Source organism: Sorex araneus, chromosome 2 (assembly GCF_027595985.1).
Source record: "Sorex araneus isolate mSorAra2 chromosome 2, mSorAra2.pri, whole genome shotgun sequence".
NCBI lineage: Eukaryota > Metazoa > Chordata > Mammalia > Eulipotyphla > Soricidae > Sorex > Sorex araneus.
The window spans coordinates 202,635,045-202,648,958 of record NC_073303.1 but is presented as its reverse complement, the minus strand read 5'-3'; the positions used below and the strand labels follow the sequence as shown (position 1 = coordinate 202,648,958).

The 13,914-nt window shown below is 45.7% G+C and overlaps 1 protein-coding gene across 3 annotated transcripts in view; it reads left to right on the top strand.

Moving 5' to 3' along the window:
- The window catches only part of DSCAM (DS cell adhesion molecule), a 602,651-nt gene that overhangs the window by 369,166 nt on the left and 219,571 nt on the right, over window positions 1-13,914 (top strand). For all 3 annotated transcript variants that reach the window (XM_055127368.1, XM_055127369.1, XM_055127370.1), the window contains exons 7-9: window positions 749-1,045; window positions 1,771-2,046; window positions 13,300-13,578. In XM_055127368.1, the coding sequence (XP_054983343.1) occupies window positions 749-1,045; window positions 1,771-2,046; window positions 13,300-13,578 (852 nt within the window). The remainder of the gene's footprint in view (window positions 1-748; window positions 1,046-1,770; window positions 2,047-13,299; window positions 13,579-13,914) is intronic.

Here is a 13,914-nt window from a genome sequence, read left to right as displayed (position 1 = left end):
GAAGACGATTTCTTCTGAGAAAAAAAGTGTTAAAGATGCTATGACTAAAGGTGTCCTCTATTCCTCCAGGAAATCCACTGGCTAGCAGCCCAGGGTCAACCCGAGAGAGGGGTCCCGACGGGGCTCAAGGGGCTCCTGTGCCTGTGGGTAGCTCAGGTTCGATTCTTGGCACTGCATGGTCCCCTGAGCACTGCCAGGACCGAGCCCTGAGCACACCCCTTGGGCTAGTCCCTGAGCACCAGCGGTAATCTCTGAGTGTCAGAAACAAACAGAAATTCAGATTAACCTGGAGGGAATAACGGAGAAGTGTGGGATGGGATCACATAGTTTGTTATAGCTGAGACCAGGTCAGTCTTGAGTCATAGGCGTCCGGGTAGTGAGATGTTTCGACGCCAACATCTGGGTGGCATTATTGTTTTCCCTGCTATGGCAAGAAGGAAATGCAGGAGATTCAGTAAAGCTGGGTGATGCAATAGTTCAAGGGTGAGGGCGACGTGCCTGGCATATAGAGGAATGTGAGCTCAAATCCCAGCACCACAGGACCCTGCCACGTGATCTTTCTTAGCTTATCTGAGGAAACAGTTCGGAAAATGAAATCTGCTTGCATTTAGCTTAGCCAATTGAACCAAACTTAAGTTTTTGGTTTGTGGTTTCCCACCATGTCCTCTTTATCCTGGCGAGGAAAGTCATTTGGAAATCCTTTAACCCCCGTGTACGCCACTTCCTTCCATCCCTTGTCGCCCCACAGATGGAACCCCCAAAATCATTTCTGCCTTTAGCGAAAAAGTGGTGAGCCCAGCAGAGCCGGTATCCCTCATGTGCAACGTGAAGGGGACCCCGCTGCCCACCATCACGTGGACCCTGGACGACGACCCCATCCTCAAGGGGGGCAGCCACCGCATCAGCCAGATGATCACGTCAGAGGGGAACGTGGTCAGCTACTTGAACATCTCCAGCTCTCAGGTCCGAGACGGGGGCGTCTACCGGTGCACGGCCAACAACTCAGCGGGAGTCGTCCTGTACCAGGCTCGAATAAACGTAAGAGGTGCTTGTCAAATCAGCTCCTCAAAAAACACACGTGACTCATTGGAGTGGGGGAGGAGGGGGTCTGCATGCACTGAGCGGGGGCTTGGAATGCCAAAGGATGGACCGCAAACTGCCCGTGGCCCTGCCCAGGAGGGGCGCCGGTCTGGTGGAGGTTGGAGATAGCCTTTGGGTTCTGTAGTCAGTCTGGTCTCTGGGGTCCCCTGAGAGTTGCCCACTTGACCTCTCTTGGGTTATGCTCTGCATGGTCTCCTCCTCTCCTCCCTCCTCTTCTGCTCTACCTCTTCATTCATGGTAAAGCTCCATGGACACGGTCTCTTAACTTACATCCATAGCGCAACGGGCATAACCGCATCACCATCACCTCTGTGACAGAGAGTTCAACCATTGAAGCAAGGAAAGAGCATGACTGTCCGTGGGCAGACGAGTCACTTGTATGGACTAAATTGTCTTTTCTCATCACTGAAAACATTTTAATGGTGTTGAGCATTAAATTATTCCAAAGTCATTGAATTTGTTGGAAAGTAATGAAAACAAAAGAACAAACCAACCAACTAAAAGCCCCTTCTTAGTAGAAAATGTCGAAAGTAGAAAGTGTTAATTGGAAAAAAAAAAGTGTCTACATGCAAATAATCTACATTGTTTGATTCAAGGAAATGTACACCTATTTCTGCACATGAGATATACCCTTAAATTATTTTCAAGAGTTTCTTTGTGTCTCTCCAGGGCCTGCAAGCATTCGACCAATGAAAAATATCACAGCAATAGCAGGGCGGGACACATACATTCACTGCCGTGTGATTGGCTACCCTTACTACTCCATCAAATGGTACAAGAACTCTAATTTGCTTCCTTTTAACCACCGCCAAGTGGCATTTGAGAACAATGGAACTCTAAAACTCTCGGATGTACAAAAGGAGGTGGACGAAGGAGAGTACACATGCAATGTGCTGGTTCAGCCTCAACTGTCCACCAGCCAGAGTGTTCACGTGACAGTCAAGGGTAAGTGATTCTTCTCTGGCCAGCTTCCCTAGACCAGTGAACTGCCCCGGAACCACAAATCTGCACAGTAAGTATGGGAGGGCTGGAGAGAGGGAAGCTAGAGTGTCCAGTGCTCTGGCTGACCACCACCTCTTCCCAACGCCTATAGCCCATAGATTTTCCTTTTCACGCAAGTGTTTTCTGAGAATGTGAATTGAAACGGAATTCTAGAAAACAGAAACATGGTAGCTAGCACATTAGTTATCTATCTTTCTAGCAGATAATTCTAGAAAACTTATCTTTCTTTTCCTGAAAACCTAAAAAATATTTCAGAGTCCAGCCGAAAAAGAGATCCTCTAGTAAATAACACTCCTCAACTTGAGCAGAGGCACAGGTCAATCTGTGTCCGAACCATATCATTAGGGGCCTCATGGAAAGTGTTCCTGAGTTGTAAATGATGTTTTCCGTGCTGGCGTCTTGGCAAGGACGATTGTAGAAACTGGCATTAGGTTGAAATTGGGATACCAGGTAAGTCGGCTCCAGTTTCCTTCAAAGGAAACCGAAAGGTTTCTAGTTGCAGATATTCAGGGGAACCATGTTTTCCCCCAGGTTAATTTCCTCACCTGTACATAAGCTGAGAGTTTCCAAAAATGCAGATAAGCAACATAAAAGGGCCTGAAATATCTGGAGGTGATTTCAGAAACGGGAGGAAGCAGCTTCCTGCTGTACTAGCCGCATGGGCCTGCTCCAAACCCATCCCCTGCCTTCCTGTCACGGTGATTATCTCGAATACTTTGGATACAAAACTGCGGAGGTTTCTCTGATCTTCCCAAACTTTCTTTGCTCACAAGCCCTGTGAATTTATCTTTATAGCAACACATGTAGTTGCACACATACACACACTCTGTAATGTGTGCAAACTGCGTTATCTGCTCCATCTAAGGTATTGTTACGTGTTTTTTACTACACATAACTAATGTGTAAATTAACTTGTATCACTTGTATCACTTGTCACCCAGATGATCTTCAGCTTGCTTGAGCGGGTACCAGTTACGTCTCCATTCGTCCCTGTCGCGTGCTAGTGTAGCCCAATGGCATCTGCTCGCTCCAGGAACACAAAGAGTAAATTAACATTTCAGACAAATGTTGAAAGTTTCTTAATTGCCATGTGTCCAAGAATTTTCTCAAATTATTAGAAATTCTGCTTAAATGAGAATGGTCAAAAGTGTCACTGTATCACTGTCATCCCATTGCTTATCGATTTGCTCGAGTAGGCACCAGTAACGACTCCATTGTGAGACTTGTTGTTACTGTTTTTGGCATATCCAATATGCTACAGGGAGCTTGCCAGGCTCTGCTGTGCGGGCTGGATACTCCCAGTAGCTTGCCGGCCTCTCTGAGAGGAGCAAAGGAATCAAACCCAGGTCAGCCACGTGCAAGGTAAACACCCTACCCGCTGTGCTATTGCTCCAGCCCTAACAATAGCCATAGCATCACAGAAGTCCAGTTAGTGGTGATATTTCTTTAACCTTGACTTACAGGCTCTCCCTCACAAATATAAGCACTGCTATGGGCTTGCAAGGAAACAGTGATAAGGAAAGAGGGAAGGTTCTTTCACTCAGAGAGCTCTCCTTCCAATCACAGGGACAAGCAATAACTAACTCTAACAAGTGACTCTGCGCCAGACTGTTTTCACTGGGGGCGCCCCAGAGCGGGGTGGATGAGACCCCTTCCCGCCCCAAGGGACCCAGCCCTGGCAGCCGACCTCCACTGCCCAGCCACCACCATGCTCCAGGCCACTTTCCGGACCGTGCGGCCGCACACATTATGGTACACTTCCTACCCATTTTTCATAATTACCACACCATATTCGATGGAGTTCAGACGGTAGGCAACAAATCATAGAGAATAATATATTTATTATATAGAGTAATATATATTATATATTATATAGAGACCCTGGCAAGCTACTGAGAGTATCCCGCCCACACGGGCAGAGCCTGGCAAGCTACCCATGGCATATTCGATATGCCAAAAGCAGTAGCGATAAGTCTCATTCCCTTGACCCCAAAAGAGCCTCCAATTGTTGGGAAAGATGAGTAAGGAGAGGCTGCTAAAATCTCAGGGCTGGGAGGAATAGAGACATTACTGGTGCCCGCTTGAGTAAATCAACGAACAATGGGATGACAGTGATGCAGTGAACAAGTGACTAAGCCCTAAGTTGCTTTGTAGTCTATAGTGCTGTGCCAAGAAGTAAAACACAGCTGTGTGTCTGAAGTGAGTTCCAGGGGAGAGACGCTGTGTGCCTTGTGAGTTCCCTGTTTACTTCCACCGATTACTCTACTACACCCTCTGAATGAACATTGAGCATTTGGAAGCAATAGGTCCATTGAATTGGACACGGCTTCCGAATATTTACCCAGTTTCGTACACACATCAAGCTATCATATAATCTCACAGGGCTTGGAAGAGTGGTACACTCGTTTCTTTATTTTCAAGGAAAATGTCTGCCAAGGGCACTTGCCTGAGTCACAACAGCCTTTAGTTCTGTAATTCTTTAATTTTTTTTTAATTGAATTACCATGTGGAAAGTTGCAAAGCTTTCAGGTTTAAGTCTCAGTTATACAATGCTCGAAAACCCATCCCTTCACCAGAGCTCATATTCCACTACCAAAAGAATAATAAATAAAAACCCAGTAAACCTCCCATCCCTCCCACCCTCACCACCCACCCCCCGGCCTGGGTAACTGATAAATTTCACTTTACCTTCTCTTTACTTTGGTTACATTCAACATTTCAACAAAAAAACTCACTATTATTGTTAGGAGTTCCCCATTAGAGTCAGACCTGCGGTGAAGAGATATGAAGTGATAGCAGCCACGCGGTTTTGGATTGCTGTATTTTAGCAACTAAGTCCAAGGAAATTTCTTCCAGAAATTGGATCATTCCAAGCTTGTATCTCTCATTAGTGGTCCTCATAATATGGCGGTCGCCATGCCCGTCCCCCCAGGCAAGGAGAAGGTGAGAGAGTGAGAGAGAGACACACACAGAGAGAGAGAGAGAGAGAGAGAGAGAGAGAGAGAGAGAGAGAGAGAGAGAGAGAGAGAGAAACCTTTCCCCTCCTGGGCAGGCATGGGGCCGAGACTTAGTTCTCAGTCTGGAGATATTCTGCAAGGAGCTGCCAGTATCAAAAGTAGTTTAGCTGGTCTCTGGATGGTCTCTGGAGTCATGCTCGTGCAGCTGCAGTGAGGCCGCAAACGTGCGGCCCCCGGGATCACATCTCAGCCTGAGTGCATTCTATGTCTGTCTCTTTCTTTCTGACTCATTTCATTCAACATGATTCTTTCCATGTTGATCCACTTACATGCAGATTTCATGACTTCATCTTTTCTGACAGCTGCATAGTATTCCATTGTGTAGATGTACCAGAGTTTCTTTAACCAGTCATCTGTTTTTGGGCACTCTGGTGTTTTCCAGATTGTGGCTATTGTAAACAGTGCTGCAATGAACATGAAAATGCAGATGTCTTCTCTACTATACCTTTTTGCCTCTCTGGGATATATTTCCAGAAGTGGTATTGCTGGGTCAAATGGAAGCTCAATTTCTAATTTTTTGAGAATCGTCCATATTGTTTTCCAAAAGGGCTGAACCAGTTGGCATTCCCACCAGCAGTGAAGGAGAGTCCCTTTCTCCCCGCATCCACGCCAACACCGGTTGCTTTTGTTTTTTGGAATGTTGGCCAGTCTCTGTGTCATTCTTTAAACTTTATCTCGTGAAAAAAGTAAGTGGGATTCTACGACAAGGAGGGCTGACTCAGTTGTAACTGAATGCACAAAGCCTGTTGCTTGCAGGGATGTACCTTGCTCAGAGTCCAGAGTGGTCCCCGATTCCTCCCCCTACGTCCCTCCGGCACTCACAAAGACAGACTGTGTGAGCCGTGAGTTCTTACACTGATGGTCATTTCTACTGTTCCGTCCAGTGTCCTTGAGTGGAGCCGGGTTCAGTGGAATTACAGCTGGGTCTGCGTGGGGTTATGAGGGCAGGAAGTGTGCAGACATCCCGGTGTTCCTGCAGGGCTGATACTAGGCCTTCATGCCAAGGCGCTGTTGCAGAGCCTTGATACTTATCAGATGCTTTTCTTCTAGAACCTCCTCCCGGCCGCTGCCTCCTTACTTCCCCCTCTCCCCTCCCCCCCTCACACATCCTGCAAACAAACTGCTGTTTTTGTCATTGGGTCACAGACAGGGGTGTTAAGGGCTTCCTCCTGCTCTGTGCTCAGGGCTCAGTCCTGGCAGGTTCAGGGAACCATATGGGATGCTGGGGATCAAACCCAGGAGGCCCCGACCTAAGACCTGCGTTCTAAAAATATCTATTCTTCTTCTAAATATTTAGTTTACTGCTGGTGCTTCACCATGATGATAATGTATCAAATAAATTGCTTTATACATTAGCCTTTGTCTGCCTTTTCAGATTATTTATTTGAGGAAAAATTGTAAGAAATATGACTATTTGGCCATACAGATATAAATATCTTAAGGTCAATTTTTTAGGAGACATAAATTCAAAGAGAGGTCATTTGAATCATTAACACTTATTCTTAAAAGATTCCAGTCCATCATAAATCTTGGTATTAAACGTGATCCTTTTGAGTTGAAATTATACCAAAACACCCCCTTCAATTAGCCTTTGCCCACCACCCTCAAAGAAAATGTATTACCTTCTTTTAATACATCTATGATACTAGCAAACAGTTTGATCAGCGGCTTTTAAAAACCAGAGTGGGGAGTTGGAGCAATATCACAGCCAGTAGGGCGTTTGCCTTACACACGACCGACCTGAGTTTGATTCCCAGCATCCCATATGGTCTCCTGAGCACCGCCAAGAGTAATTCCTGGGTGAATGAGCCAGAAGTAACCCCTGTGCATTGCCAGGTGTGACCCAAAAAGCAAAAAATAAAAATAAATAAATAAATAAATAAATAAATAAATAAATAAATGCCAGAGTGTCTGTTCCTGTGAGCCAACACTGTGTGCCATTGGCAGCTTCCACTCTTGGTGAGGACCGAGAGCAGAGGCAACGGGGTAAATTGGGTGGCATCTCATCACAGTTGTGTGAGGAGGCTTGGCCACCAGTGAGGGGCCCTGGGTGGGTTTGCAGTCTGCGGGATCTCGCAGGGTAATAGGGCAAACCTCCTTGGAAGGTGAGACGTAAGCACGGACATCGAGGAGTGAAAAGGAGCCAGACCCTGAGCTGGGGGGCACCTGGCCAGTGGGGGGAAGCAGCGGGAAAGGGCCTGCCCACCCCATGGGAGCGGAAATGCTCTGGCCGGAGCCACGAGAGAAGGGCCTGGGGAGCACTGCCCAGGAGGAGCGGACCCAGGTGGGACCTGGGCTGAGACGGCTCAGCGCTTCCTGCTGTCTCTGCATGAGCTGGAGCCAGGCTGGAGCATGGAAAACAGAGGAATGGCATGAGCTGACCCGAGATTTCTGTCCTATCGGGGGGAGACCCTGTGCTTTGCTTCTCTGTTTTACACTCTGAAGAACTTGCATGCTAGGTTGTTGGCCCTTAGAGAGTTGGGACAGAGAGCTACTACCTTGGTAATGCACTTGACTTTCAATCAAGACCCCTTCCGGTCCCCCCACACCCCACCAGGAGTGGCCCCTGTGCACAGAGATAGGAGTTACTAACTATATATATAGAGAGATAAATATTGAAATAAAATTGGCCTATTGTTCATGTAGTTTAAGTGAAGCATCTCCAAGATAGTAATAGATACATTTTTTTCAAGAAAACAACACCTCTAAATACTTTATTAGTCATCTCTAACCTAGAACAACTCTTTCTTCCGTAACAGAATTATTGTTTTCCTACCTAGTACAGTTAACAGTTTACTTATTTGCATTTTGAACTTTTGAAAGCCTGAGGCAGTGTGAGTGGAAGTGCACTTACTCTAGGTTCAGAAGACGCATTTGCATCCGTGTGTCTTTCCAAACCTTTCACCACGGTCTCGTCCTTGGCTTTGGTATGGCATGTGGGGGTCTCGCCTCACTGCCAGAATGTCTCACTGCCAGCACGCCCCGCACCCGAGTCCCAGGGCCTGGACAGGACTGAGAAACTGAGTTGGTTACTCTCGCTGTGAGTCAGGATTCCGAGAGGCTTTTCTTACACCTTAGTCCCGAGATCCCAGCTCTGCCGCCTTTCCTGTGGGTATTTGATTCAGGCCACTGGAAGAGCAAATTAGACGTCTCAAGAGATGGCTCACTCGCTCCATTCCTAGCGCTCCAGTGAGGTCAAATCGTTTCCTCTTGTTTCTGGGAGGGCCTGCTTTGGCACAGAATGTGTGTGTGTGTGTGTGTGTGTGTGTGTGTGTGTGTGTGTGTGTTTAGGCGTATTGTATGCATGGGTACATGTGTTCACGTATGTATGCCTCTGTGTGTATTTGCATGGTAAAATAGGTGATGTGTATGCATATATGTACACATGTGTGTATATTTATGCATGTATGTCTGTGTTCTTAGAAAGCAATGGAAAATACACAATTTTTTAGTAATGACTTTTGGCTAATAATCATGGCCCTTCATTTTTAGAAAAAATATTTTGGAAAACTGGGGGGAAGAAATCCAAGATCTGATTCATTAGAAGATAACACGTTAATTATTGATAATGCCTGAAACTTGAACAATTCTACAAATGTTCTTTTGTTCAGAGGCTACACCCAGTGGTACTCAGTACTTCCTCCAGGATGGGGTCACTGGTCATTCCTCAGTGGTGCTCAGGGGACTTTAAGGGATGCCTGAGATCAAATCAGGGTTGGCCACGTACTAGGCAAGCACCCTACCTGCTGCACTATCTCTCTGGTCCCTTGAACAGTTCTAAAATACACTTGACTAGCCAGAACACAGTCTTCCCACCTTCAGGAATGTAGGGAGAAATGAAAGTCAAGATTCCTTTTTTCACTCCATTTCCATTTAACAGGCAGTGTTATATTTAACACATTTCAAAGCTCTCTCCTTCTCATTTTAGGTGCCACACTGAACTTGAAGAGTGCCTAATTGAGTGTTCTAATTGCCTGGGACCAACAGTGCCAGGAGAGTTAATTGACTGCTAGATAAAAATGTCACCTTCTATTTATATTTATACAAAACTTTAGAGTTTACAAAACACTTTCATATGTGTAACCTTAATTAATACTCACAATGACTCTGTAATGTAGATTAGGCATAATCAAGAGACAGAGGAAGAAAGAGCCAGCCTCACTCCCAGTCCTCAGTAACGGATGTCAGACTCAAATTGCCCAGCTTTGGAGTAGCTGCAAGGTGGGTGTGTGTTAGGAAGCCAAAGATCCCAGGGTGGAAGCTATTTAAATTGTCATTCAAACGGATGACCTTTAAAGGAAAAGTGAAAAAGTATTGAATTTATGGTAAACCCCAAGAATGCATTTTTAACTCAAACAACCTTTCATCCCTGACCCGTAGGTGTGTACTTAATATATTTATTTAAAATTTACCTTCTGTCTGCCTATAAACACACACACAGAAGCATGAAAAGTTAGAGTTGGTTTGATCCCAGTTCTTTAACTCTGTATACCGTGCTGCAATTACTTTTGTATATATGCCCAAATGTAATATTAAGTATTTGAGCAGGAAGTATGACAACTTAATCTCACTGGTGATAGCACAGCACTAATTCCTGATCACTTTATGCTATAACCAACCATATATGAGGGATTAAATTTCCTCCCATTTTTGCTGGACAATCGTCCACCTTTCTGATTTTTAAAAATCGAATGGGTATAGAGTTTTAATTTTTTTCCCATTACTAGTGGGTAGATGAACAGAAACGCAGTGTTGGTAATGGCTAGGGGGCCTTCTTTCAAAAAAATAAAGCAGATAATTTTTTTCTGGTTATGGTAAAAAAAAAATGGATAAAAAAACATGGTGGGAAGGTATATACAGCAGGTAACTAATTTTTCTCGCTGGTGGCTGGCCGGGGCTCAATCCGCAGCACTGCATCTGGTTCCCTGGCCCCACCAGGAGTGATCCCTGAGCACAGAGCCAGGAATGAGCCCTCAGTACCACCAGGTGTGACCCCCAGAATGAAACAAAGCAAAAAGAAAAGAATTGACTTCAGAACAATCGTGAGTTAGGGTAAAATATCCCTCTCACCCATGCCAGCCCTAATCCTCCGCCAGGTGACCAGCTGATGTCACCCCTGGACGACACATCCTTTCTTGAACCAAATCTGTATCTCATGTGCCCGTGCATATCAGCTCCTGCCTTCCCCACAGATGTCGGACAGCTATCTTCTCCTAAAAACACCAGGTCATTAAATTACTGCCACTCTGTCTAATAACATTAGCCCCACATTTCAAATAAGAAATGAAAATTCTCCCAGTGAATGACCATGGTATAATAGGACCGGACTTTTGTCATCAAAACAATTTTAACTCAAAGAATCACTTTGGAGATTTCATTCTTGTGATTTATTTAATTTATTCCATTAATATCTGTGAATCTGCTGTTAATGAGATCAAGTAATAATAGGACGGGTGCTGCCAAGAGGACAGGTCGTGGGAGGACATGCTGATGAGAGGCTGGGATGGATCCCGCATCCTTGGCTGTCAAAGAACTTTATCAAGTGAGAGGAGAGCAATAATTGTCAATTTTCCTATCAAAAGGAGATGATAAAGCAGAGCGATGGGGCAGCTATCCAGTCTTCTGTGAGGAGATGCACGCTCACCTTGGCCTGCTGACCACTCAGTTCTAGATGTGACTGATTGTAGTTGACTCTGGTTTGTTTGTTTCTCCCTGCACCAAGCAGGGTCTCTCGGAATGGCTTATTACAGACCTAAGACTCCAGCCAGCCCCAGAGAAGCTGGAGCAGCTCTCCCCTGGATGGGATTCTCTGTCTCGTCACGTTCTTACCCACGCGTTGCTTCTCTGTGAGCCCTAACTTGAGCTACTGGTTCTTAGCTCTTACTACTCTAGTGGTACTTTCCATTTTGGGGGGGAGGGTCGACACCTATCAGTGCTCAGGAGTAACTCCCGGCTCTGTACTTAGGAATTACTCCCAGTGGTGGGTGGGACCATATGGGACACTGGAGATCAAACCCAGTTTGGCTGTGTACAAAGCAAATGCCCTACCTGCTATACCATCGCTCCAGCCCCTGGAATTTTCCATTTTGAGTTCTAGACCTCAACCTATTTCTAAAATATAGAAAAGAATACAGAAGTATATGAGTTGTACTTGTCGTTGTTCCTGTTATAGTAAACAGTAGAATTGCTACTTCAGTGGTATCCATCACCTATGACAATGCATGTAAGTTCCACTGGGCACAGGGGGTATTGTGTGTTCATTGCTCTCTGCCTAACACACACAATGTTATCGAGCATGTTTTCAGTGCTCATTGAATGCTCTGGAAGAATGGATGAGTGAGTGAGTTTCCATCCTGATGTTTCTTAACTGGATCCCATACTTCTCCCCTAAGTTGGAAAATGAAACGAAACAATAACTGTCTTGACAAATAAACTGTGCAGACATCCTGTTACTTCCTTCAGCTATAAGATCAGCAGGTATAGAAGCGATCTCTCGTCATCTGTTAAGAGCTCTACCATCTTAGTTTGCCACCTTGCTTGGTTCTAAGCGTTGAGAAACCCAGTGTCAAGGTGTGAGCCGTCACTCAGTGATGATGCAGTTCCACTGCCAAGGGGAGAGGGACGTGTTTGAGTCTCCCCAACACCAAGGTGACTATCCCACTCATGGAGAAGACCTATCACATTGGGTTTATTGGGGCAGAATAGAGAAAATGCCTCTAACCCCATAGCAAGTAAGTAACAGAGCAGAATCCCCAACTTGGCCTCTCTGGAGCCATTTGAACCACTTTGTATTACCAGGACCCTGCGAGGCGTTTATTTAGGAGGAAAGGCAAGTCTCAGAAAAGAGGGGAAAATAAGAGTTTAGGGACTGGAGTGATAGTACAGTGTGTAAGGCGTTAGCCTTGCATTCAGCCGTTCAATTGCCAGCATCCCATATGGTTCCCTGAGCACCACCAGGAGTGATTCTTGAGTGCAGAGCCAGGAGTAACCCCTGAGTATCACTGGGTATGACCCAAAAAAGGAAAAAAAGAGTTTATCAGGAAAATTAAACCAAGAAGGTGCTTTCCAAATTCAGCAAGGCTATGTCCACAGATGGTCAGGCTGAAGGCTATAACCTTGTTCTCATTAGCTGTATGTATATCTCAACACTCAGAAAATTGGCCAGAGAGCAGCATGCAATTTAAGGGCATGGCCACATATGCGTAAAGTTGTGGGGTGCAGACTGAGGAGGTGATTATTCTAACAGAAAATAAATCATTTATCCATATGTGCTCTGAGTTAGATATTGAGTATGAAAAACGTTCCACACTCCCATTAGGGTCTTTGCTTCCTCAGCACATTTAAAGTACAACTATTAGCAAAACAAGAGGTTGTCGAGCGCACAGTCCTCACTGTAGAGTTGTATTAGCTAAGCAGGAAGAATATGCTCTGGACACATCATGCGAAAAAGCCTTCTATGGGGAAACACCCAGATTCTCCTTTTGTCATATTTACATGGCAGAGTACAAAGTTAGATGCACTTATTTCGCTCAAAACTTATTAGTAAACCATAAGAAATGATCAAAATAGATTAGGTCTATTTGCCGAAGATCAGAAGTTAAGCCGTGCTAATTCTACAAAGTAGGGCTTCTTCAAGTTTTTCCCATTCATGACCCCTTGGGTCCAGGAAATTGTTATGGGACTCCAGGTATATAGGCATATAAAATAGGTACACAGGGGGAGGAGCAATAGTACAGAGAGTAGAGCATTCCCCTTGCATGCTGCTGACCCAGGTTCCATCCCAAGCACCCTGTATGGTCCATGAGTAATCCCTGAACACAGAGCCAGGAGTAAGCCCCAAGAACCATTGGGTGTGGTCCCAAAACAAAAACAGGTATGCACACAAATGAAACGCTGACTTTCAGGAATTCAGCAAGGGATTTATTTTGAAACAGATTTGTGCAACCTCCACATTTAGTTATGTGGCCCCATATGGTTTAAAACTAGCAAGTGCAATGGAAAATTTGAGTACACGAGGGCGATTTTACATCTTCCACAAGTCTGTGGATCCGTATGCTGAAGCATTGATGGTTACCCTTGCAATGACACGAAGAAGGAGTCAAAGAAGAGGGGCTTGGGGTGGGCATGTTGTCCTTCATCACTTTTCCTCTAGTACATTGATTCTTCTCCTTTCTTCCAGTTCCACCTTTTATCCAACCTTTCGAGTTTCCAAGATTCTCTATTGGACAGCGAGTCTTCATCCCGTGCGTTGTGGTCTCAGGGGACTTGCCCATCACCATCACGTGGCAGAAGGACAGCCGGCCGATCCCAGCGAGCCTAGGAGTCACCATCGACAATATCGACTTCACGAGCTCCCTGCGGATTTCCAACCTCTCCCTGATGCACAACGGGAATTACACCTGCATTGCCCGGAACGAGGCCGCAGCCGTGGAGCACCAAAGCCAGCTCATCGTCAGAGGTAAGGGGAGGGGGAGGGGCGTGTGCCGTCCAAGTAGGGGACTCCCAGAGGGAGTTGCCTTACCTGTTCGGAAGATAGCCAGAATTCATAAAATTTGGGCTATTCTATTCAAACACGCACATGCACGACTGTAAAAGCCAGTCACAAACTCTGAATTTTAAGCCAAGGCTTCATTTACCTGAAACAGGAAGTTTCCAATAGCCAGCAACTCAGGAGTGAGTGAACGTGGGGCCAGAGAGACAGGACGGGGCTGAGGCATGTGTCTTGCATGCAGCCAGGTCCAGATTTGATCCCCAGCACCATAGGATTACCAAACGTCACAGGATGCAGCTGTGG